This window comes from Vombatus ursinus, unplaced genomic scaffold, assembly GCF_900497805.2.
Source record: "Vombatus ursinus unplaced genomic scaffold, bare-nosed wombat genome assembly UNPS02010980.1, whole genome shotgun sequence".
NCBI lineage: Eukaryota > Metazoa > Chordata > Mammalia > Diprotodontia > Vombatidae > Vombatus > Vombatus ursinus.
Genome location: NW_020950758.1, coordinates 190,763 through 217,722, shown reverse-complemented (window position 1 = coordinate 217,722; position 26,960 = coordinate 190,763). Strand labels below are relative to the sequence as shown.

Below are 26,960 nucleotides of genomic sequence, written 5' to 3'. Positions count from 1 at the left end.
TCCACCACCTGATCACTCCTGAAGATATCTGGAGTTTATTAATGACCTTCCAAAAGGTGCTGCCCAGGACTGACCATCCAGATGGGGTCCCAACAGGGCAGAGGTTAGCTAGCCCGTCACATCTCTCACTCTGGACACAGGGGCTGTCTTAATGCAATCCAGTAGCACCTGCCCACGGGCAGGAAGTTTCATTTTTTTTCCCCTCTGTATCCTCAGTTCCTAACATAGTGCTAGCCCATGATAAGCACCTAAAAATGCTTCTTCAATGAATAGCCTTGAAGTCCACTAAGGACCCTGGGTCTTCTTCACATGAACCATTGTCTGGCCAGACCTCACTCATTTTATACTTGGAAGGATGCCTTTTTGTTTTTTCATCCAAATTTGAAGATTGACATTTGTCCTTATTAAAAGCCATCTCTCTTGATTTTCAAGGCCATCAAGATCTCTTGGATCCTAACCCCAACCCAACGTTAGCAACCCTAACAGCTCTATGTCACTTGCAAATCCAAGATGCCACTCATTTATCCCTTTAGCCAAGTCATTGATAAAAAAAAAAAAAATCTCACGCCCTCCAACACAGAGCAATGTACTCAGCATTAAACAAAAGTTTGCTGAATGAATGACTGAGCGTTGGTAGTGATGCAAAGGCCCACTGGTTTTCTCTGTGACCAAAAGATGACCACAATCTCCCACCCCACCTGCCGGGACACGGGGAGAGGGAACCTCTTCTTCGTCTCTCTCCCTTTACTCAGTCTCCTGAGTTCACACATCAATCTCTGCCTAAGTAATTACAGCCTATCACATCTTCCTTTATATTTGAAGCCTCTTTGGCGTCGCCATGGGAACTGCCTTTGCCTTCACTCACTGATCAGGGCTTGCAATTAGCCCCTGCAATGATGAGGCACTGTCAGTGACAACCAGGGTGGGGGGGTGGCATGGGGGGAGGGGGCAAGCAGGGCAAAGGGAGGAAAAGAGCAAGGCCTGGCAGAGGGAGGAGGGAGTTTCAAAGGAAACGGTGTGGCAGGGGGGAGGCAGTAAGTCTCAAAGAGGGGCTAATTTGGAGGTGAGAAAGGGGAAAGTAGGCCAACTGCTTGGTCTGTCCAGAACTGGACAAGACCAAGCCCTTCCTCTCCACCACAAGCTAGGCCAGCCTCCTCCTCTGGAGGGAGGTTGGACAGGATAAAAGAAAGAACGTCTGCTTTGGGTTCAAGCACTTACTAGCCAGGATCCAGTCATCCCCTCCCCCAACCCAAGCCCTAAGGAGTCTTCATCTAGGTCACAAAGGAAGTGGACCAGACCTTAGCATTATTAGATTTAGAGCAGACAGGGAGCCTACTGCAGTCATGAGTCCAATCCCTTCATTTTATAGACGAAGAAACTGAGAGCCAGGAAAGCCAAGGTAGACAATGATATTTAGATAGAGCTAGAAGTCTTGGGACCATAGAGACCATCCTGACAAACTCCCTCATTTTACGGGTGAGGAAAAGGAGGTCGAGAGAGGGAGTGATTTGCCCTGGGTCATGCAGGTGCTGAGCTAGCTTATGCCTAACTCCAAATCCAGCATTCCTTCCTATATACCATACAGCTAAGGTCCCCTACCTCCCTGTCTCTAAATTTATGATCCCACAATCCACAAGCATTTAACCACCTCCTAGGTATCATTCACTGGAGAGAAAAGCAAAACCAAATTTTGTCCTCAAGCTCCTTACAGTCTAGCTGGAGAGACCCGTGTCCTTTCTATAGGTACATACAAAATAGATTCAGGGTCATTTTTAGCAGAAGGCGCTAGCAGCAGAGGGCGAGGTAAACAGAAGATCAAAGGATTGTCGGTGAGGGAAATATGGCCTCTTCCATCAGTCAGCAAGCAGGCAACCCACCCATCTCACCTTCAGGACACAGGCCCTCCCCAGGCTCCAGAGCAGCACCTGGGTCTCAAACCTCCCTTTCCAAGCTGCCTATAAGAGACTGACCTTAGCTGGGTTAGTATTGCCCAGCAGGCTTCCAGGTCCGAAGCTCATGACCCCTCTTCTCTTGGCAGTAGGCCCACTAACCTGGCGCTCTGGGACCCCAGTCATCGCTAAGTCTAAACTGGCCATGGTTGTGAAGCTGAGAATCACAGAACTAAACTCAGACTTAGAAGGGACCCCCAGCAACCATCTAGTGCAATCCACATCTTAACCTCTCTCAGACTCAGTTTCCTTACCTGGAAAATGAAGATAATAACAGGCACAGACAGTTAGATGGCATAGTGGATAAAGCCCTGGGCCTAGAGTCAGGAAGACCTGAATTTAAATCTGACCTTAGACACCTACTAGCTGTGTGACCCTAGGTAAGTCACTTAACCTCGATTACCTCAGTTTCCTCATCTGTAAAATGAGCTAGAGAAAGAAATGGCAAACCACTCCAGTATCTCTGCCAAGAAAACCCCAAATGGGGTCACAGAGAATTGGACGCAACTTAAAAATGACTGAACAACACTACTACTAGTACTGATATTACTACTGCTATCACCACTACCATATACTCCACATGGCTATTGCAAAGATCAAAAGCAAAAACATGGGCAGAGCACTACATGAACCTTTAAGTGTCAGATGACGGCTGGCTCTTTTTACACTTATTCAACAGAAATCCCCTCTACAAAAACCACGGGGAGTGGTGATATAGCTGGTGCTGGAGGATGTCAAGCAGGGGGGAGCCCAGGCGTCTTTGGGACAGTTTCACTTGCTAGGAAGCTCTTTTAATGAAGTCAGCTCTGCCTCTATAACCCAGCACCCCACCCCACCCCAACGGCCCATGCCTGGGCCAGTGCTGGTGCCCCTGGTTCTGCCTCCTGGGACCAAGCAGAACAAGTGTAATCTCTCTTCCACAGAAGTCTTTCAAATACATAGAGAAGCTATATCATGAGCCTCCAACTCCTCTCTCTCTCTCTCTTTTTTTTTTTTTTTTTTTGCTTTTTTGGTGAGGTGATCAGGATTAAGTGACTTGCCCCAGGTCACACAGCTGGTAAATGTCAAGTGCCTGAGGCTGGATTTGAACTCAGGTCCTCCTGACTCCAAGGTCAGAGCTCTATTCACTGTACCACCTAGCTGCCTCAATTTTCTTTTTTTTTTAGTCAGTTGGGGTTAAGTGACTTGCCCAGGGACACACAATTAGTAAGTGTCAAGTGTTTGGTCTGAGGCCAAATTTGAACTCAGGTCCTCCTGACTTCAGGGCTGGTGTTCTATCCACTGCACCACCTAGCTGCCCCTCCCCAACTCCTCTCACCCAGCTCCATCAGCTGCCATTGTTGGCTTGGACTGGGAGCTTTCCCAGCCTGGTTCCCTCCTCCAGACACCCTTCAGCTTATCAATGTCCTTCCTGAAATGGGACCCAGTCCATAATGATGACGATAACTCATCTTCACAAACTAAGGTTTCCAAAGCACTTTGCATAAATTCACTCATTTAATCCTCAAAACAGATCTGGGAGGTAGATGCTATTATCACCTCCATCTTATAAAGGAAGAAACTGGGCCAAGGGTTAAGTGACTTGCCCAGGGCCACAAGCCGGTATCAGAGAAAGGATTTGAATGCAGGTTCCTCACTCCTAGTGCAGCATTCTATCCAGTAAGGCACTTAGCTGCCTCTGGATTGATCTGAGCACATTACTCCAGATGTGGCCCGACCAGGACAAAAGACAGGAGCTATCTACCCTCTCTCTATAACTGCATACTCTGCCTCTGCACAAGACCAGAGTGCCCTGGGGCAGGCAATGAGAAACCCAAAGACCACCCCAACAAGGGATTAGATTGTATCTGTGAGATCCATCTCTGCCCCAGCAATCACCAAGACAGTTTTATTTCCAGCTCAAGACATCCAAAAATATTTCAGCACAGATCTCACCCAGCTGTTTGTGTCTGCCAGCACATCCTCATCCTCCTCCTCCTCCCGCTTCCCTCTTGGAGCATGCAATGGTAACCCATGGGTCAATGTGTTAAAACAGATTACACCCTGCTTAGGGTGTCTGGCCTGATTTCAGAGGTAGGAGCTCCTCTGGCTCACCTCAGCCATGGGTGGAAGGACCCAGAATGAGGGAAAGAAGTCCTGGGACATTAAAACAATGCTCCACCATCTGAGGCCTCCTTCCTTTTCCCTCACAACCTAACACCTGAACTGGCAGGTGTCTGTCACCTGCATCTAGTTCAGAGACCACAGGCTCCAGAAGAAAGGGGCCTACACTCCCAGACTGTCTACCTCTATTCATGCACCAAAGGAGGTGGAGAGGTTGGTGAGACATAATAATCATAAATAACAAGTCACATTTCCATAGCACTTTTGGGGGGGGGGGGAGTTTGTTTGTTTTTTTAAATTGGAGGCAATCAGGGTGAGGTGACTTGCCCAAGGTCACACAGTTAAATCCAGTCTGAGACTGGATTTGAACTCAGGTCCTCCTGACTCCTGGGCCAGTTGCTCTATCCACTGGGCCGTCTAGCTGTCCCTGTGCAGCATTTTAAGGTAGAGAAAGCACTTTCCACAGAATAGCTCTGGCACCAGGCCAAGCCTCCCTCAGTTTCCTCATCAGTTAAATGATGTGGTAACACTGGGTGATCTTTTCGACCTCCCCCCAGCTCTCCTTCTGTTATTCTGGTGCTAGTGAATACATCATTTTTCCATTTTATAGACAGGAAAATAGAGGCTCTGAGGTTTAGTGTTTCCTTTTGGTCACATAGCTAGGAAAGAGTAGAGCTGGTCCATGAATAAAGGTGTTCTGATCCCAGCCCTCTATCTACTATGCCCTTGGCCTCTCCCTAGGGGCAGGGATGGAATGGGGCACACAGTGGGGATGGCTGCTCACTACTAGAAAAGGAGTTGTTTCCTCGGATGCCAGTCTGCCAGAGGAGGGAGGAGGCAGAGAGCAGCTAGGAAGAACGTGTCTGGGCATGAGAGCCAGGCAAGTCAGAGGGGCTGGGAGCAGAGCTAAACCCTGTGATGGGAAGATAAGGCTGGGAACAGTCACCTGGGCAGCCTTCTCATGCCCCAGAGGGAAAGGCACAATGGTCTGGGCTGGTAGAAAGACCGCTAGACTTGGCACTGGAATATGGGGGTTCCAGTCATAGCTCTAGCACCTAGTAGGTTGAGCCTCAGTCTCCCCACTTGTAAATGTAAAATGGATACATTGACAGTTAACTTTAACAGGATTTCTGCAAGGCAGGCACCTTGTGAATCATAAAATGCCATGAGCTATTACTGTTGTTACTATTATTACAATGGCCAGGACCCACAGGCAAGGAGGACTGAACCCTGTGGCCTGCCCAGCTCCCCCACACTAACCCACCCTTTTACCTCGGTTTGCTCTCCCAAGGGGCCGTGATGACTTCCAGTTTAATTCTCCCCTCCAGCCCTGGCCATTCTCCACTCCTGACCCTCTACACAGACCCAGAGGGGTCCTGCTCACGGGAACACGAAGATCCACAATTTATTCAGGGATCCCAAGCAAGCAGCATTATCCAGAAGAGAATGGCTTGGATGCATCAGAACAGGAGAGGAAGTGAACAGAAAGAGGAAAAGCTGCCTGCTTCTGGGTCAGGACGCAAGCCCGTGGCAGGGAGAGCGCCAAATGTTCCCAAGCCTCTCCCAACACCAAGCCGTCATTTGCCTCCCCCTGACTTCTGCCTTATTGCTTGAGTTCTCTCTGGGACCAAAGGGACCAGTTGTTGCCAACCCCCAAACCAGGGCAGGGAGCATGTCCCCCTAAATTCTCATAGATTCCATTCCACCTTGGGGCAAATTCTATCTGATTTCTCCGTCATAGTCTCAGAGCCTACCACACAGTAGATATCTGTTGAATTCTTTCTGCAGTCTTATTGGAGAGATACTGAAACTCAGTGATCTCTGGTTTCCAGAATACAACTCTTCCCATACCTTTGGCTCAGTACCACTCCTCAATACAGAAATTATGCAGTGCCCCTAAATATCTGAAGCCTTGGGGTTCAAACCTAAAAGAAGCCCGGGCAGGGCAGTCCAGAAGCTGAGTGAGGGAGACTCTAGCACCAAGGAATAGTCCAGCTGAGCTGAGGGTCAAGGGCCAAAGGACAATGAAGAAGGAGACAAGTGCCCTGCTTTCCAGGAGCACTCAGTCCTCACCATGTTGCAAACACCCAGAAGATCCTCAGTTCTGGTTTTGTATTCTTCTCTTTTCTTCCCCTCAAACATCCCCAGATGGTCTAAAGGAGCATCAAGGCAGAACCACCAAGAGCTATCGTCCGGCCCCTGGAATGATTCGGTTTGAAAGCCCGGCCATCTCTTTTGTACCATCTGAAGATTCCAAAAGGAATCCTGGTCACACCCTGAGGACAAGGCAAGACACGCATGGTGATTCATTAAGACAGAAAGCCAGTGGCACGATTTGGCTCCCACTCTAAGGACCAAGGCTCTAAATAAGCACCCCTCCCACACTGTCCTCATGCCTTACTCTCAAGAGTTTGCCTCCAACATCATGGAGGACAGGAGGTCAGCCAGCATACATCTGACCAGAGAGGAATGTGAAGTTTCAGTGAACACACACTATAGAAAACCTAACTACCATCACAGAATGAAAAACATGAAGCAGAAGGAACCTCCGAGGCCAGTTAGCCCAATTCCCTCATTTCACAAATGAGATAACACTCTGATCCACAAAAATGAAATGACTTGCCCAAGGTCACCTAGCCAGTGACAGAACAAGGATTCAAATCCAGAATCAGAGGGCCTGAGTTCAAATTCCATTAACCAACCTTTCTGCCCAATTCTTTGCACTTGTAACACCTGAATCAAAACTAGAGTTGTAATGAAAAACAAGGGATTTAGGGGCAGCTGGGTGGCACAGTGGATGGATCACTGGCCCTAGAGTCAGGAGGACCTCACTTCAAATCTGGCCTCAGATACTAGCTGTGTTACCCTGGGCAAGTCACTTAACCCCTATTGCCAAAGCAAAGAAAAAAAAAAGGAAAAGAAAAACAAAGGATTTCATTTAGTAAGTACCTTAAACATACTAAAACAGTAGAGGGGACCTCAGATTGAATCAATCTTTTTTAATTTCACAAAAGACAAATTATGAGTGTTCCCTGTTCTCAAATGTCACCTTCAGCCACCTTTCAAAGCCTCATCCTTTCACTTAGGCCACCACAGATGAACAGAGTTGGAAGGATCCTTAAAGCAGAGAATGTCAGTGCTAGGAAGGCCCTTCGGACATTTCTATGTTGGAGCACACCTTAAAACATTAAACATGAAATAGCTAAGAGGGGCCTAAGAACAAAGAATCCTGGGATGTAAATGAGAATACTGAATGACTGGGACACAGGGCTGTGCTGATATAAGTCAGCTAGCATGAGAGTCGATTGTTAAAATTTCAGTGTAAGCATGTATACCTGAGAAATGGGCAAATGCTACAAATCAGGGCTTGATTTACTATTTTGCTGATTTCTACACTGAAGAAAGTAATGGAGAAAATATCAATAATGCAGATTAAACCTAAAAGTGTGTCATGCTTTTTTTTTTTTGAGAGCTAGTTGTTAAACATTTACCAGCACATTGACTGGAAGGGAACTCAGAACATAAAATGTAAGAAGGGTTCTTAGAACACAGAACATGTAAAGTCAGAGTGGAAAGAGATCTATCTTAGAACAGAAAACATAAGCGCAAGGAAGAACCTTAGAATAGAATAGCAGATCTAAGAGGAATCTTAGAACAGAGATTGTTAGAGCAGAACCTTAATAATCACCTGGTCCTCCCCTCCCCACCCTAAAGACAGGCAAACTGAGGCCCTAAGAACTGGAGAAAGCAACAGTAGGACCTAAAAGGACACAAAATGAGTCCAAGCTTAGCCCAAACATTCTCTTCCAGAAGTGTGCAAGGCCAGCTCTAAAAGTCTAAAGTCGGGAAGAAAGGCTAGAAAAATGAGCAAAAAAAAAAAATCTCACTACAAAGAGTGATTATGGTGACAAAGATGCCCAAGACAGAAATCCATAACCCATCTATGGCTGCACTTAACCTCTCTCTTGACCCCCCAGTCTTACATCTCCAATGGCCTAGTGGACATCTGGAATTCAGCATGTCTAAAACTGAACTCACGACCCTTCCCTCTCCTAAGCCCTCCCTTTCCCTAACTTTGCCATTGCCGGCAAGGGCACGATCATCCTCCAAGTCACCCAGACTTGACACCCAGGTGTTCTTCACTCCTCACTCTCTCCCACCCCATAGCCAATGTGTGGCCAAGTCTTGGTGATTCTACCTTCTCAGCGTCTTTCACATACCCCCCCCTAACTTCTCTGATAGTGCCACAACTCTGGTGCAGGCCCTCAGCCCCTTGAACCCAAACAGTGCCTTCTGGCTAGTCTCCCTGCCTCAGCTCTCTCTGCAGTCCAATCTCCCCTCAGCCATCACCTCCAATTCCCCACCCCATATCCAAATCAGGAAACTCCAGAAGCTCCCTATTACCTGGAGGAGCAAATGAAGAATCCTGCTTACAACCTGGCCCCTTCCTACTCTTCTAGTCTTCCACCTTACTCCCTGCTCTCAGAGGTAATCTCCTCACTGTGCGCCTAAGACAACACTTCATCTTCGGGCTCCAGGCATTTTCACTGGCTGCCCCCCCGTGCCTGGAATGCTCCCTCTTTTAGTCTCCACCTCCTGGCTTCCCTGACTTCCCCATTAAAAATCCCACATTCTACAAAAAGCCTTGCCCAATTCACCTTAAGCTAGCCTTCCCTCTGTTGGCTGTCTCCCATCTATATGGTTCATCTCTTGTTTATGTGTGGTTATTCATGTTGGCTCTGACTGTGAGCTCTTGGGGAATAGGGACTTTTTCTTTTGCCTATTTATATCCCCAGTGCTTAGTGTCTGGCCCACAGTAGGTGCTTACTAAATGCTTATTGACTTGACTGGTTCTCACTCTCTCCAGTCCCCAGAGGACAGGGAACATTTCACCAAATTGTTTTGCGTGGTATTTTTTTTTTGTTCTAGTGAGTCATAGAGTAGGAACTTAATAAATACTTGTTGAATTCAAAAATAGGATTATGTTTACAATTTGGTAATGTGGACTGTCCTACCCATCATTAAGACTGTCCTACCTTGAATCCCAATCTGAAGCAAGGGGAAGGACTTTCAAAGTCAAAGTCACCCTCTCACCAAAGGCAGGAATGCCCTCTTCATCCTTCCTGGAGGGGATTCCCAAACCTAGAATGACTTTCTACTTTTGTAGGCTATTTGGGATACTGAAGCATTCTGGAGAAGGAGGAGAGAGGGAATGGAAAGACTTAAGGTGAAAACAAAGAAAAAAAAGATTGGAAGGAAGAGAAGGGGAATCCTGAACCATGTCTACAGGTTGGAGGCTAGAAAAATGCAGAGAAAGAGAAAAGGAAGGAAAGCCAGCAAGCACTCAAGAGCCAAGTGTGTAACCGTCCCAGGGGTCTTTTCTGGATAGCCGGGAGTATCTGAGGAGTTGATTTGAAACTTAGGCTCAGAGAGGCTAAGTAATTTGTCAATGGTCACACAGAAAGATCATTTGAAGTTAAATGAGAATGTTCAGGCTGGAGAAAAGAAGACTAGCAGTGGCACACGCCTTCCAGTATTTGAAGGACTGTCATGTGAAGAGAGATTAGATTTGTTTTCTTTGGCCCTGGAAGGCAGGCCAGGAGGGCAGATCCAGGAGTGCTGGCAGGGAAGCTGTAGAGGCTTATCTGATATAAAAACAGATCAGAAAAACGTTAGCAATGAAAGCCATCCCGAAGTGCAATGGTCTTCCTCTGGAGGGGGTGGACTTCCCTCTCATGGGAGGTCTCAAGCAAAGCCTGCATGATCCCTTCTCAGGGAATTGGTGAGCAATGTTCTTTTAAGGGTATCAGCTTCATGGTACCCTATATTTAGAACTGTAAAGTACCCCCAAAGATCACCTAATCCAGCTCTTGATTTTTACTACTGTAAACCGAGACGCAAAAGTGTTAAGCAACTGCCCAAGGCCAAACGATTATTTAAGCAGCAAAATCAGGATTCAAACCCTGATCTTGACTCCAAAGTCAGAACTCCTTCCCCCACACCATGACGCAGGCTGAATGATGCAGCTTCCAACTCAGACTCCAGGATCACCAACTTGTTGAACCATGTCAAGGACAGAGAGACTCAAGGCCTCCGAAGTCCAACTGATTTAATGCTGGACAGCTCCAATTGTTAGGGCGATCATCTTTGCCGTGCTGAAGCAGAAGTCTGCACTGTGTAACTGCCACCTCCTGGGAGCTCGGCAGACACCTCATTCTCCAAATAGTAGGAGATGGTGAAGATATCCCTGACAAGAGGATATCCCCACTCTCTTCAACTATTCCTCATTGGACATCATTTCTGGAACCACCTCAGTCATCCTTCACTTGATTTGGACATACTCCATCCAGTCATGAATGTGGGGAGAGGGAAGTTGGGGGGATGACTCCTCCCCCACTCCCATACCTCCCTTACAATGTGAAATCCAGAGCTGAGTATAACATTATTGTGGATGTCTGAATGTCATCAGGCATGGCTTCTCTCGTCCTGGATACCATATGAAATTAACAGAGGCCCTTTGGGCGCAGTCCATTGAGCTCCTAGCCCATCTTCACCTAAGCTGGTTACATCACTCTATCCTGTCTAAGCAGATGAATCGATGGGCCCTCATTTGACTCCCAGCTCTGTGATTTACCTAACAGTGTGACCTTAAGCAAGGTCACTTTCCCTCTCTAGGATTTCAGTTTCCTCATCTCTAAAATGAGAACGAGCTTTAAGGTCCCTTCCGATGTAAAACAAACAAACATGAAAACCCCTTCTAATTGCACAACCTCGCTGTCAAATTTTCCATTGACTTTGGGGACCTCCCTCCATCCTGTTGTGCTCTCAGCATCCTGCTTCTGTCACCCAGCTCCTCACTTGGTGTGATCTGCAAATATGCTTCTCACGGCACCTAGGTCTGTATCCAAGTCAAATGTGGGTCAGGGCAGGGTCAAAGACAGGGCCCTGGCAGCATGCCCCGAGCCTTCCCTCCAGGGTGGTAGTAACCCATTAACCCATGTTCTTTAGGTACTTACTGAGCCAAGAATTCCCTAAACTGCATTACATCACCAGCTAGCCCAAGGGTCTCCAACTCAAATTGTCTTAATTTTTTTTTTAAATTACAAATCTATTTTCAGGAGATGATCTAAAGCTTGCCTTCACAAGGACTTGTTGATCTGATTTCAGATTTTTCTTAACGAAAGGACAAAGCTGAGAAATAGGATGTGAGATTGAGGTTTCCCTCGGTTCTGTCAGCCACTTAAGGACTATTATGTGAGAGAGAGATTACACATGTTCTGTTTATCCACAGAGATAAAAACCAGGATCAGTGAGGGCAAACTGCAAGAAGGTAGATTTTAGGTTTGTTGAAAAGAAAAAAAACTGCCCACTAAACTCTGTTTGTGTATGTGTCCTTTCAACCAGTGATGCCACTATTAGATTTACACCCCTTAAAGAGAGAAGAGAAGGTCCTGTATATACAGAAATGGTCATGGTAGCTCTGTCTGAAGTGGCAAAGAACCAGATAGTAAGGGCATGGACAGCTAGTGGTGAAGACCTAAACAAAGTATACAGGATGTGCGAGGAAGTTGGATAGATGGATGGCAGGAAGGGAGGAGGGGGAAAATAGGGGAGGGAGAAATGAGGGGAGGGAAGGAGGCAGGAATCCACATTTATATTGTGCCTACTATGTGTCAGGCCCAGTGCTAAGCACTTTACAAGTATTATCACAAATGATCTTCACAATGACCTTGTGAAAGGTGTCATTATTACAAATTTTACAGTAAAAAACAAAAAAACAGAAAAAAACTGAGACTGAGAGAAGTTAAGTGTCACCCAGAGTCACCCAGCTAGAAAGTCTGAAGCCAGAATTGAACTTAGGCTTCCTGACTATAGGCCCAGAGCTATGGTACGAGCTGTCTGTAATAAGATACTATTGGGCTGTGAGAAATGACAAAATGGACAGTTTCAGAGATGACTTGGAAGACTTTTATGAACTGCTGCAGAATGAAGTGTGAACAGAACCAGAACAATTTAGACCAAAACATTACAAAGAAAAATAACTTTAAAACTCTGATCAATGTAAGGATCAACTCTGATTCTAGAGGAATGAGGAGAAAACAGACTGCCCACCTCCTCCTGCCAGAAATGGTGAACATGAGATGCAGAATGAGGCATATTCTTTGCATAAGAACATGGGTTAATGGGTTACTACCACCCTGGAGTACACATGAGTATCATGGGTAGTCGTTTCACTTGATTATACATGTTTGTTCTAAGGGCTTTGTTGTTCTTTTTCCTGGGGGGGGGGGGGTAGAGAAGAAAGAAAGAAGCAAAGGAGAGAACAAATTGTTTCATTATCATTTTTTAAACAAATGTGTTCAGGGAAGGAAAGCACAGCCAAGTGGGACAGCTTTGAAAGCTCAAAGCTCACCTTCCTATACACTTTAAAAGAAAAGCAAGCTGCATGTAATAGTAGTCTGCAGTTTCAGAGCCAACATTCTTTTGTCTGTTCTATAATGTATACAGAAATGTCCATTTTATTTGGTGTTTAAATTCAAAATAAAAATAAAATTTAAACAACCTTCCTAATACTCAAAGATATCCAAAAGTTCAATGGAATGCCTCAGGAGGTAGTGAGTTCTCCCTCACTGGAGGCCTTGAAGCAAAGGCTCAATGGCTGACCACTTGTCAGGTGGGTCATGGAGGGTTTGGTTTGGTTTTTTAGGTAAGGTTGGGTTGGATGCTCGATGTCCTAATTCTGAGATTCAGTGATCCTTTGTTTTCAAGAATATCATGCCAGTTTCAGAGAAATCTGGGAAGACTTGAATGGACTGATACAAAGTGAAGTGAACAGAGCCGGGGGACACTTTATGCTGCAAAATCAACATTGTCAAAACAAAGAACTTTGAAAGACTTAAGCTCTCTGATCAATCATGATTCCAGGAGACTTGAGGTTCAAGAATTCTGCCCGCATTGTGATTGAGACTTTATGAACTAACCTGCAGAATGAGGCCTACCTTTTTGGACATGGCCAATATGGGAACTGGTTTGACTTGACTGTGCTTATTTATCAGAAGGATTTTCTTTTTTCTTTTTTCCACTATGAGGGATAGTGAGGAGGGAAAAAAAATGTTTATAATTGAAAAAAAAATAGAGAGTATCATGAAAGTCTTTTCTCCAATGCTCTACTGAGATCCAATTGTGCGGCTCTGACTGTAGTACATATCCCCAATCTATAAATCTAGTAACCATGCCAAACAAACAATTGAGGTTAGTTTGACGTGAATTTTTCTTTAATAAGCCCATGCCAGCTCCTAGTAAATGCCACTTCCTTTTCTATAGACTCACAAATCATCTTCTTAACTCCTGCAATCAATTCAATATATCCTTCCCCTCTCCCAGACCTAAAAGGCCGTCAACAGCACCATGCCCCACCCCCATATCTTCTTCTTTCCCTCAGTATCCAATGAAGAGATAGTACTCATCACCAAAGCCAACTCTTTGCCTTATGGCCTTGAGCACATCTCATCCTGGCACTAATCTCTTTGATCAACTCTGTTCTGATGCCCATCTTCAACTTCTCCTACTGGCTCCTTCCTTGGTGGCTACCAAAATGTCAAGGCCTCCCCTATTCCTAAAAAGCTTTCACTTGTACCCGTCATACCCTCTATCTAACATCCTACGTCTCTCTTCTCCAAACAGCTCTATTATACAGTGGCTAAATATCTTCCTAGTGCACAAATCTGATCCTGGCAGTGTTAGTCCCTTATTCAAGAACCTTTTTTCCAATGGTTCTGTGCACACGATTGAACAATAACAATGAAGCCAACTTCACCAGGACTTTAAAACCCTCAACAACGCAGTCCCTTAACAATCTTTACCTTCCTACCCTTTCCCTTTACAAAAAGTCCAGACCAGAGGTGGGGAACTTCCGGCCTCAAAGCCACATGTGGCCCTCCAGGTCCTCAAGTGTGGCCCTCTGGCTGAACCCAAACTTCATAGAATAAATCCCCATGCCCTGAATAAAAGGATTTGTTCTGAAGCTCACCCATCTGCAGGGGTCCAGAATCCACCTCTTCCCTTCTGCTCTACATTTGCCCATCTTCAGCCTTCTGGAAAAGTTGGCATTCACTACCACTGCTTCAAAATGATGAGTAGGAGCCAAGCACAGTGGTGCCCACCTGTAACCTCAGTGCTAAGCTGCTGCAAAGAGTCAAGGCAAGCGGCAGACAGCACTAAGAGTGGAAGCAATATGGGGGGCTCCCTGGAACAGCAAGTCATCAGGCTGCCTAAGGAGGGGTGACCTGACCCGTCTGGGAAATGGAGTAGGGCAAAGTTCCCATGTGGCTCAATTAGTGGTCACTATACCTCCAGCTGGGTGGGATAGGAAAAAACTAGTCCATCTGTCACCATATGTGTATCTACATCTATTGACTGGATTTCCCTGTCTTGTCCATATACATATTTATATGTGTGCATATGTGTACGTGTCTTGTATATACTCATAATAAACACATACATATGTATACATACATGCATATAATACTGTATGTGTATATACATTGTGTGGATATGTACCTATAACATGCCTGTACATGTGTACACATGCATGTGTGTGTGTATGTATGTGGCTGTGGGTGGGTGTACGCATGCAGCAAATCTGCTATCACTCCTGCATGTTCCTTCAGGGCTCAAACATTGTGTCTACCTTGACCTTGATCATTGAAAGAATTTAACATGACCAGACACTTTCAGTCGAATTCAACAAACTGACTAAGCCCGCGTACCCTCTACACAAGGCCCTGTCCTAGGTGCTGAGGGACATACAAAGAGAAATAAGGTAGAGTCGTTGTGCTCAAAGAGTTCAAAACCTTGCTAAATCTACCTTTTTTTTAATACAAAGATCCACTTGCCAACAATGCCAAAGAGACCACAAGAAATCAGTGTGAGAGCCAAGTGTCCTGAGTGTTCAGAGAAAGGGGAAAGCATCTTCAGCTAGGTGAACCAGGAAGGCTTCATAGCATCAAAAGAGAAAAGATGTTGCAAAAATAGCATTGATAAATCAGAGAAATGCAAATTCAAACAATTCTGAGGTACTCTCTCACACCCATCAGATTAGCTAAGATGAGAGAAATGGAAAATGACAAATGCTGGAGAGGATGTGGAAAAATTGAGACATTAATGCACTGCTGGGAGAGCTGTGAACTGGTCTAACTGTTCTGGAGAACATTTTGGAACCATGTCCCAAAAGCTATCAAACTGTGCATACCCTGTGACCCAGCAATTCTCTACTAGGTCTATGCCCCCAAAGAGATCAAAGAAAGAGGGAAATATGTACAAAAATATTTATGGCAGTTCTTTTTGTGGTGGCAAAGAATCAGGTACCAAGGGGATGCCAATGAGTTGGGAAATGGCATATCTATGCTGTAAGAAATGATGACAGGGATAGTGTCAGAAAAACTTGGGAAGATTTATATGAACTGATACAAAATGAAGTGAGTAGAACTAGGATAACAATTTCTATAGTAACAGCAATACTGTAAAGATAAGCAGTATAAGACTTGGTAACTCTGATCAGCACAATTACCCACCACAATTCCAAAGGACTCTTGATGAAAAATGCTACCCACCTCCCTACAGAGAACTGATGGACTCAGGGTACAGATTGAAGTATTTTTTTTTTTCTGTTTCTTTTTCTGGCTTTTTCCCCCCTGGAACATGTGTAATGTGGACATGTGTTTTGCATAACTACATTTGTAAGGGGTTTTGTATTTCTTGCCTTCTCAATGAGTCAGGGAGAGGATAGGAGAGGGAGAGAATTTGGAACAGAAGACAAAACAAAATTGAATTAAAAAATAAAAATAGCATTGAGAAAGGTTTGATATCCAAAAATACCTCAGCAACTGACAAATAAAGAGCTGTTCTCCACCAGATAAGTGTTAAAAAGATATAATTATTTTCAAAAGAAGTTTTGCAAAGAGTAAATACATGCTTCAATTTACTAATAACATGAAAAACTAAAAACTTAACTTGAGATTTCAACTCCTATCATATTTAACAAATTGGCAAAAATGATGGAAGGTGGGAAGAATTCAGTGTTAGAAGGACTATGAAAAGTAAGGTACACTAACACTCTCCTGGTGCCAGTGCCTATGGATTCAGAAATGGATGGAAAAACTGTGGTACAAGAATGTAATGGAATAAGAAATGAGTGAGGACTTCAGGGAAATCTGGGAAGATTTGTATTAACTAATGTGGAGTCAATTAATCCAATAAGATTAATTCTTACCACTACATTTACAACAATATTAGTGAAAAGATCGTTAAAAGGAAATGGAACACTGAATAATTGGAAAACCCAGGAAAGAGCTAGAAACATATTCCACCTCCTCCAGTCAAGACAGAGAGGCAAAGGACTCCTCTCACAGAATATTGTATACAGTGTTGGAATTCAACACTGTATTAGATGTTTTCTTTAACCAGATCAGTTTGGAGGGGTATTGAAATGGGGAAGGGAGTAAGCATTTAAACAGTGCAAGGCACCATGCTAAAGACTTTACTAATATTATCTCGCTTGATCTCACAACAACCCTGGGAGGTAGATGCTATTATTCCCATTTTACAGTTGAGGAAACTGAGGCAGACAGCAATTAAGCAGCTTGCCTAGGTCACATATCCAGTCAGTGTCTGAAGGCAGATTGAAACTCAGGTATTCTTGACTCCAGGCCCCCTGCTCTATCCACTGTGCCACTAGCTACCTTGAAATGACTAAGGTTAAGATAAAGGTATTCACAAAATGTATATAGTCTAAGTGTGTATGGGGTGCATGCATGCGTTTAAAGAGGCTATATAAAGCACTTAGTATTTCTGCTTGGTCTTGAATTACATGTATGATGATCTCTCCCTGTGAAATTAGGGGAAGACATTTTAGACATAGGCAACATCTAAAGAATGAGCTGTCAGGGGCAGCTAGGTGGTGCAGTGGATAGAGCACTGGCCCTGAAGTTAGGAGGACCTGAGTTCAAATCCGACCTCAGACCAAACACTTGACACTTACTAGCTGTGTGACCCTGGGCAAGTCACTTAACCCCAACTGCCTCAAAAAAAAAAAAAAAGATTGGAAAATGAAGAAAACAGAGTTGAAGTTCCCAGTGCACCCTTAGCCTCTCTAAGATTCACCTTTGGTGGGGGAAGGGGAGGGGAGGGGAGGGGAGAATGTCCCCAAAGCAGCTCAATGGAAGCACACAGGACCAAGGAAGGGAAGGAGACTAGCTTGATCTAGGCCAGTGGATAACAGCTAGCTGGCCTTCAATCTCCTACCAACACTTACTTTCTTGCTGCACTTTCCACTTTGAGAATTCCCAAAGAAAAGTCAGGAGCAAAAGAAGAAAATGAGAGAGACCATGGCTTTCTGCTTCCTGCCATAAAACCTAGGCACGCTCCATTCCAAGTTATAAGCCTGGCCTTTCTAGTGTTCTTGCTCTACAGGTTTCAACGGGGCTTTTTATTGTTAACATTTTCCTCCCAAGCCTCCGTCTTTCCTGGTTTCTGGCCTCCCTGCCACTCTGATGCTGGAACCCAGTCCTGCTGCTTTCCCGACCCTATTCCAACTCTACCTAGGGGAAAGAGGACAAACCAGGAGACGGGGGAAAAAAAATTGGTAAATTGCTTCCCTTCCCTAAGCCCCAAGCCGATTCCTCGGTAGGATGAGATGGGGGAGGGGTGGGGAGGGGAGGGGAGTTGAGTTGACACTCTCTTCCATCTCTACTACTCTGCGACCTGTCACACCATTCTTACAACCTTTGTGTGTTATCTTGGGTAATTCCTCCTTGCCTCTTTCCTTCATTCATTTAAACTCAACAAAAACATTGATTGAGTCTATGCTATGAGTGAGCGCTGTACAAAGGCCAGGGATAAAGAGGAGCTCTCCCAGAGAGTGGAGTTTACATTGTCTCGGGGAAATGCATCACACAAACAAGAAAATAAAGAGAAAACATGAAGTGATTTCTAGAGGAAGAGGGCACTGAGCGATAACTGGGGAGGAGGGAGGAAGGGCTTCACGTACTCGGTAGCCTCAGCTTTGTGCTTTGAAGGAAGCTGGAAATTTGAAAACACAAAAGTGAGGACAGAAGGACAGACAACTCTAGAATTGTCCTTGTAAGCGCTGAGCTCGACCAAAACTGAGCTGTGTAGTTATTTTGTATATACATATGTAGATGGCGGGAATTGTATCTTCCTTACTGACATTCCCCACAGTCCATGGGCTCCAAGTTCATTTTTGGAAGTTTCCCCTTCCCCCTTTCCTCTTGCGCCATTTTCCCTTCTAAAGTATCTGGCCACTGGCTTGTTGGCATGATTCCTTTTTCCTGTGTGCACTGCCCCCCTCCAGAAGTCTAGAGTTTGTGTCTGACTCCACTAAGCATATCGTACCCACCCCCCAAATATTAGAAATTCAGATGCTGACAATTTTTTCTAATTTCTTCCTCCACTTCTCTCCTAGTTTTTCTGTTAGTCAGAAATTAAATCCCAGGTAGAAGTTCTCATTACTTTCTTTACATTTCTGGGAGATGAAAAGCATTCACAATGTTTATCAGATGCCCCTGCCTTCAGCAAACATCTAAACTGGCCAAGTGCCCCATCATCATCTTATCTTGCCACTGTAGTGGTTCTGTAGCAGGAAGAAACCATTAATGCCTCGAACTTGGTCATGGAGTTTGCATGATTATCGTTACAGTAACATTTGACTTTTCTCTTTTTTCTTCATCTAAACTCTCCCCACCCCCCCTCAAGCCTACATCTACAGGTCCATGAATACAGGTGAAAAAAATCCTCTTCTGCCAATGTCCAACTTGGGTGCCCCCTTTCCTCCACGCAGCCCTCCATGATTTTTTTTTCTCCACTCCCAGGCAAAAGGATCTGAGGATCATACCTCAAGTTTTCTTCCTACAGCATTTCATTGGGATGTTTGCCACAACCTGTTCTTTCTTCCACCTTCTCTCTTGCTGATTCTCATACATCCTGTATCCTTTCTCTAGTCCTGAAATTCTTAACCTAGGATCTATTTTCAGTCCATAAAAGATGAAAGCACAGATGGCAATTAATTAGTCAAATAGCATCTATTAGGGGCTTACTATGTATCAGGTGCTGTGTTGAATGCTACGGATACAAAGAAAGGCAGAAAACAGTGTCAAGGAGACCTCAGGGAGCATACATTCTAATGGGGAGACAATGTGCAACTACACTTCTGGATCTGATTCCGACCTTCGAGGAGTTACTGGCTGCTGAAGAACAAATTGTGACAATCATTTCAAAGTGACCACTCCATCTTAGAACATGGAAATAAGGAGAAGGACCCAGGCTGCAATCTGACATACAACAAAGACTTCTGGAGTACACTGTTTTCAAAGATTTCAGCTTATGGATAGGCAAGGTCGCCTGGCCTCCGATTCCATAGGAAATCTCCAAAAGGAATGGGAAGCACTCCAAAATGGAATTTTGAAGAAACCCAGAACAATTCCAACGTGGAGGGGGAAGAGAGAGAATTGCCTTAGAGACCAATGTGGCAAGAGAGGGTGAACAGAAATGGTAAAGATGATCTGGTAGGAACACTGGTCACCAGGCTGCTCAAATATCAGCGAGTTAAGGCTGGCAAGGGAAGCTAAGGACAGACAACAAGAAGGGCTCCTGTGTGGCTATGTACGGGAAAGAGAATGAACTAAGAGAGAAGCCCACTGCTTAGGCTGGAAGTGATGGTGATAACTAGTGATAGGGAGAAGGTAGAAATGGGCAACACTTAGTTTGCTTCTTTTCCCAGCCCATGAGCATGATTTTTTGAGTGAGAAAATAAATAGTGCAAATATGCTGTGACTTGGGAGTTGAAGGCCAAGGATGGAGGTAAAGGAGCATGGGCTAGGTGGCCATCCTCAGAAGAATTCAAGTTTCCAGATCTGCAGACGGGATTATGAAGCCACATTGTAACTGAAAGATCAAGAAGGAACGAGACGGGGGCAGCTAGGTGGTGCAGTGGATAGAGCACTGGCTATGGAGTCATGAGTTCAAATCTAGCCTCAGGCACTTACTAGCTGTGTGACAAGTCACTTAACCCTGATTGCCTCCAAAAAAAAGAAGGAACGAGATGCCACAGGACGGGAGAAGAACATGGATGAAAGGAAAATAGTCTATAAACCACAGGCCAGTGAGATGGACTTTGATTCCTAGCAAAATTCCATAATATGATATATTGTCATATCACAATCATCACAAAACAATTGCTTAGGTCCTTGGTGGAGTCACCATGGCTTGTGGAAGCCAGGAAGACCTGGGTTCAAACACCATTGCAGACTCATGCTGACACTGTGACAAGACCTCTCAGAGCTCTAGGCCAGTGGTGCCCGACTCAAATAGACACAGAGCCATGAATCCATACGGGAGGACCCCGGGGGCTGCAGGATGACTTAGCTTTAATATGTACTATCATCTGCTTTATTGCAGCTTTACTTATTTCATTCAGTATTTCCCAATTACATTTAACATGCTCCAGGCCCATTCCACAGGGCTGTGGGTGCTGAGCAGGCAATGTATGAGACCTCTCTGCTTCAGGAAGCTCTCTGAGACTCTAAGTCACAGAGAAGGTGTCTATGTCTACCTGCCTCAGTGGAGACAGCCTCTTCGTCCAAGCTCCTCATCAGAAAGAAATCACAGATTTAGTCTCGAACTCCTAGACTAGACTGCAAGGGCAGACGGACAGTGCTTAATAGGCCTGGCAGAAATACCATTAAATGCTGTCAACCTGGTATTGTGACCAGGCCCCCAAAAGTATAGACATCGATGGGTCTGTATCAATTTGGAGCGACGTCCAGATTCCAGGGCCCTTTGACTCCTTTCTGCTCAACATTGCTAGCAGGGCCTGGAAGAAGATGGCACTCTTGTCCAATTTGCAGGGCACATCCCTTAGGTAGGGTGGGGAGACAGCTGATACACATACCTCACGACTGGTTGAATGTAATAAGATAAAATGCAAGAGGCATACATGTAAATTTGTGCGCTTGGGTTCAAAAATTCAACCAATACCAACCAGAGGAAGTGTGGAGACAGCAGCTTGTCTGACTAGGATCTGAGACCCAAGTATCTCAGGACCCTGGGACGTCAAAGCCAAAAAGGCCACAAAGATTTTAGATGGCCACTAAAGAAAGGCACAACTTGCTGGGAATGAGGAAGCCATCATCCCTCTGTCCTCTGCTCAGGTCAGTCCTCAAGAGAGTGGTCATTTCTGTGAGTCACATTTTAGGAGAGACATAGAAAAGGTGCAGAAATTAGGATTAGGAATTAGGCCAGTTAGTAGACTAGGGATGGGAGTATCTCTGAAGGACTTGGGGTGGGGAGTTAAGCCTCGGAGAGAAAACCTGAGACAACTGCAGCGCTGGTCCACAAACTGGGAACTAGAAGGTCTTTGAGGGCAGGCAGGGGCTGGGTCCTTTGCTCTCAGTTTGTTTCTTAAATCTGGCTTTCAGTTTTTCTTAAAGGAATGCATGTTATCACAGGTAGGTGGAGAGAAGCGGGTAGCTGTCCCAATGCACTCTTCCCAAATCAGAGGGCATCTGGATTATTGTATTCACTTTGGAACAAAACCTTTTGGGAAGTTTATCAATAAGCATTTAGACATCACCTGCTGTGTGCCAGGAACTGTGGTGGGTATAGGGGACACAAAGACAAAAGTGAAAACAGGCCCTGCCTACTAACCCTAATCCCCAAGCGGGTGGGGCTCCTCCAGGAGGAGGGGGAATAGCCCTCAGTGGAGTCCTTCCAGCAAAGGAGGAATGCTCATTTCCCAGTTGCATTGGCTGGAGAGGCAACCTTTGTTCAGATTCAGTCGGACTGGCAGCCTCTATGGAAGGTCCCTTCCAATCTGATTCTCCACTATTGCACTATATATATAGTATCTGAGGTTTCTGTATGGGTCATATGCCTCAGGTTAGAGCAGAGGCTCCCCAAGATCAGGGCCCTTGGCTTCCTTATCTTTGTATTGCCCCCAAGGCCCAGAAGTAGGCACCTACTAAATGAATGGCAGTGGAATTAATGGTGGTGGGGAGGGCTAGGCTGGGCAGAGGATAGCAGGAGAAATTAAATCTGCTGAAGCAAATGCCTGAGATTCAAGGGATGAATTTAGGGGATCTTCCAGGGCTATCATTTACCCAAGGCTGGGCTGTGCTTCTAGGAGTGAGGAAGGGACGGTCCTCTCCTCAGGGATTGATCAAGCAAACAAAGGAAAGTGACATAGAGGGATCATGGTCCGGGGGAAAGGACACTGCTTCTAATCAGAATCTCAGCTTCCCTAGTCCAACCTGTCTGGAGAACAATTGGGAACTATGCCCAAAGGCTATAAATCTCTGCCTACTCTTTGTCCCAACAACACCATCGATATGTCTGTATCCCAAAGATCAAAAACAAAAGGGAAAAGGAACTATTTGTACAAAAATATCTACAGCAGCTTTTTGTGGTGGCAGGAAATTGGAAATAGAGGAGATGTCCACCAACTGGAGAATGGCTGAACACATTGTGGTATACTGTATGATTGTGCTATAAGAAATGAACAGCAGGAGTGTTTCAGAAACATCTGGAAAGACTTACACGAACAGATACAAAGTGAAGTGAGCAGAACCAGCAGAACATCGTACACAATATAACAACATTGTATAATGATCAACTGTGAAAGACTTAGCTACTCTGATCAAGACAATGACCCAAGACAATTTAAAGAGTCCATGATGAGAAATGCTATCCTCCTCTAGAGAGAGAACTGGTTAACTCTGAGTGAAGATTGAAGTGTACCTTTTTTTAAACTCGCTTTACTTTTACTGTTTTATATTGTGTTTTCTTTTGCAACACAGCTAATATGGAAACATGTTTTGCATGACTTCACATATATAACCAATATCAAACGGCTTTCCCTCTCAAGGAGTGAAGGCCCAGAGGGAGGGTGAGAATTCAGAACTCCAGTTTTAAAAAATGATTGTCAAGGAGATTTTTTTTAAACACGTTATTAGGAAATATTTAATGAAATAAATAAAAATAATTTTAAAGAAACTAGACACAGGTCCCACTCCCAGTTCTTCCATGGACAAGTCAATCAACTCCCTGGGCCTCAGGTTATTGTGAGACTCAGAACACTTGACCTCCCCAACTTCCTCATCTGTAAACTCAGACTGGGCCTTGGGTCTCCTCTGGCTCTTAATCTATGATGAATGTCTCCATCCTAGAAGTTCCAGATCCAAGGGCTGGCACATAGTAGGTGCTTTCACAAAGGCTAGCTGAGTTGAAGCAAAACTGCTCTAGATGGCAGCACAGAATGGCAGCCCCAGGTTTGGAGAGAACTAAGATGTGATCTGGGTATCTGCTTTAAACCTAGATTGGAAGCCTGGGGTGAAATCTCACCTTGTAGTTAAACAGACAAGTAGAAAATTCAAATGCTAAGGGCACTGTGTCCCGACAGGGGAAAAAAAAACCAACCTCTTTCTAGATTTCTCTTGCCAAAGGAGGGGGGTGACTAGCAAGGGGGCCAGGGCTGCCCTAGTGCCACCCCCAGTCCAGCTTCTCTGGCAGGAAGGAGCCTCCTGGGCTCTTCTCCTACGAGAGCTCTGTATATTGTAGCTCCCAAGCTGCAGGAGTCCGCCCTGAGAGAGCTAAACTGCTCTTGAAGTCCAGCCACGGAATCCCCAGGCCAGGGGATTGGGCCATTCTACTGCTGTCAGCTCTGGTTCTCCCCTCTCAAGGTCTACCAACTCTGTCTGCAGCGCTGGCCAAGCCTGCGCTGCCGGGATTCCTACCGGCCGCAACAAGTGCATTCAGGAATTGGGTGCAAGACACTGGGCAAAGGATGGAAAAGCAACACGAAGGTCTGCCATTTTCGGTCCTTTGAACTTCCCTCTATTCCCTTTCCTTAATCCTCCTTCTCCCTCCTACAAAACTCCCCAAACCCAAGTGCGGTTTTAGGGCTCATGAGGACTTCAAAGCCCCTCTGCTTGGAGGACCATGGAGATGGAGCCAGAGGGGCTGACTTCATTTTGCAGATGAATTACAGGGAAGTTAACAAGCGCCAGAGCTGAGATGTTAAGCCAGGCCCTCCAAATCCAGCATTTTTTTTTCTCTACTGTATCTACTATGTGCTAAGGCTCCACGTCTAGGACTTCTGAGATGGAGAGAGGGACGGGATAAGGGCAAAAAGCCTGTCACTGACACAACCAGAGTAGACTGACACCCTCGATGGAGGTGGATTGATGTTCCCATTGGAAAGCCCCACCCCTTACGGAAGACTTCCGCGGAAAATAAGGTGCCCATGTGCCTGTCATAGCTTTCCCTCCGCTCAAATTGGCCCACTCAAGTTCAATTGAAGGTCTTGACCCCCTCACCCAAATCCCCAGTAAAATGAAAATCACAAGTCACTCACACTGGACCTCCCACCCCCTTCCAGTGGCACCAGCACCTGAATGTCAGCAGCAGCCCCCTTCACATGTATCTGTCTTCTCTGCAACTGGTCAAGACCACCTTAGGTTTTCTCACCAAGAAGGGAGAAACTAAGAAAGCTGATTGCCTTCTCCCCCCAACTAAGTTAAGGGCAAACATCAAAGAAAAGGCTAATGGCTCACAGCTGTCCAAGATTAAGTGGCTGGGCAGGGAGTGTCAGGCTTTTCTGCCAGATTGTTAACCCTGCCATGGCTGCTGGAAACCCCCAAGATGACTTTTCCAACACCCACCAAAGAGCCACCCAAATTTGGCCCAGTAGGTCTGGACCAGGAATCCGTTTTGGAACCTTCCTTCCCTCCTCCTAACCCCCCAAGTCCCATGCCATGCAGGACCTTTCCAGATCCATGCTCCCTTCATGCCAGATGGGACTTTGCAGTGCACCTGCTCATCCCAGTGGCACCAGGGTAGGGTGATGCCCCAAGCCCATTGCCAGTGGGGCCCCTCCCTCTAGGACTACCAGATGGCTTACCTCCTTGAGCAGGCTGGCTTTCTTCTTCAGCAGCTCACATTTTCGAAGTTTGCAAATCTGGTGGGTCCTCCGATTGGTGCAACTGGTACATGCCCCGCAGTTTTCCAGTCTCCGACAGGGCTCACACATCCCACATCGCTTGCGCTTTTTGCGGCCATCTCCACACCCCCCAGGCTGCTGCTCTGTGCTCCCTGCCACCCCAGTGGGGAGCCCAGCCCCTCTGAAGCTCCCTGGCATCACCTTGCCCTGAGGGAAGTTGGGAAGTCCCGCTGGCTCCGGCTGGATGGGCACTGGCATCTGAAATTGGCTCATAGCACTACCAGGGTGGGGGGCATAGGACCTGCTGCCAACACTTCAGGTAAGGGCCCCCTACACCTGAAGTCAGGAGAGTTGAGCTGCCCGAGCTGCCTGCTGTCCACCAGGCTTCCTTACAAGCTCCGCTATTCTTCACCTTCTGTGGCCCACTAGGGTCTGGCACAGCTGGGGGCCACTCTCCCACTTGCCAGGGCCTGGGATCTGGGGAAGGATACCAGCAGCAGCCTCCCGGGGTGGTATCATTCTGACCCTAGGTGCTGTCCTTCACCCTCCCTGAAGGGGTACCAGAGCACCAGATGAGGAAGCTGGAAGGGGAGAGGGGCTGGGTGGGAAAGGGAGGGGAGGGCTTCTCAATGGGGGTGGGGTTTCTCTTCCAGGAACCAGGATGAAGTAGAACGAAGGTGGTACAGCCTGGGAGAGGAACAGAGAAAGAAGTGGTGGGGGGAGAGGCTCATCACCTTGGGATCAGGGACGACTTCACCAGATCCTTTTCCTAATTCTGGGGAGGGGCACATGACCAAACCTAGACTAGACTCATACCCTCGGCTCGGCTCGGGGGTGGGTGGAATAGGAGGCACCAATATTTGCCAAAGGCTCTGTTCAAAAGTGGGTGGGGGGGAAGACGTGGGGAAGGCTCCTCCCCTTGTGGGAGACTTCCAAGGAAGTTGGGCCCCTAGGAGCTTCAACAGTCCCCCCCCCGGAATTCTCCTGGGGTGGGGGTGCCAAGGTCTACCGGCCTTCCCCACGGGGTCTCAGTAGTTAAAATTAAAAGTTTTCCTCGAGCTGGAAGACGCTGAAGGGCTAGGGGGTTTCTGTCCCTCGACCCCGGGCGAAGGTGGGGGTAGGGATCCCCCTTCCAAGGCCCCCCCCCCACCGCCCAGTCCTGGAGCCTTCCGCCTGGCCCCGAGAAGCAGCACAGGGGACAGGGGTGCGGGGAGGGCGGCCCGGTGCACCGGGCGCAGAGGGCTGGAGGGGCCAGCCGCCGCGCGCTGCAGCTGCCACCGCCGCCGCTCGGGCTCCTTTGTTCTGGGAACTCGGCGGCGGCTCGGGCTCCCGGCGGCTTCCCCCGCCCCCCGCCCGGCGCTCCCCACCCCTCCCCTCCCCTCCCCTCCCCGCCCCGGCTCCGCTACACTGTATCTCTCCCGCAGCGCCCCCGTGCAACAATGTAGCGGCCGCCGCCGCCGCCGCCGCCCCCGAGCCGGGCCGGACTGGCCGAGCCGGACTGGGTTAAGCTAGGACACCGCCACCGCCGCCTCCCCCGCCCCCGCTCGTTCGGCCCGCCTGCTCACCCCGCTGGCACCGGGGCAGGGTCGTGCCCCGAGCCCAGTCTCGACTGGGGCCAATTCCCCGGCCCCCTCCCCCGCGGCAGCCGGTCTGCCTGCTTGCCTGCCTGCCTGCTCCCCCGGCTCCCGGCCCCCGGCCCGGCTCGGCCCAGCCCCCCTCCTTCCTTTCCCCCTCCAGGGCCTCGGAGCCTCCCCCCCCTCCCCCAGCCCGGAGCCGGAAGAGGACCGACTGCACCGACCTGCCCGCCGCCACCGCCTCCGGGGCGGGGCACACAAAGGGGGGTGGTGGTGGTGGTGGTGGTGGTGGAGGAGGGGGAGGAGGAGGGGAGGGGGAGGAGG

At 47.0% G+C, this 26,960-nt stretch overlaps 1 protein-coding gene across 1 annotated transcript in view; it reads right to left on the bottom strand.

Annotated features, from left to right (window-relative positions):
- TET3 (tet methylcytosine dioxygenase 3) overlaps window positions 1-26,229 on the bottom strand; it is a 133,694-nt gene extending 107,465 nt beyond the window's left edge. The window contains exon 1 of the mRNA XM_027855621.1: window positions 25,024-26,229. Within this exon, the coding sequence (XP_027711422.1) occupies window positions 25,024-25,335 (312 nt within the window). The 5' untranslated portion in view covers window positions 25,336-26,229. The remainder of the gene's footprint in view (window positions 1-25,023) is intronic.
- Between the last annotated feature and the right edge of the window lie 731 nt (window positions 26,230-26,960).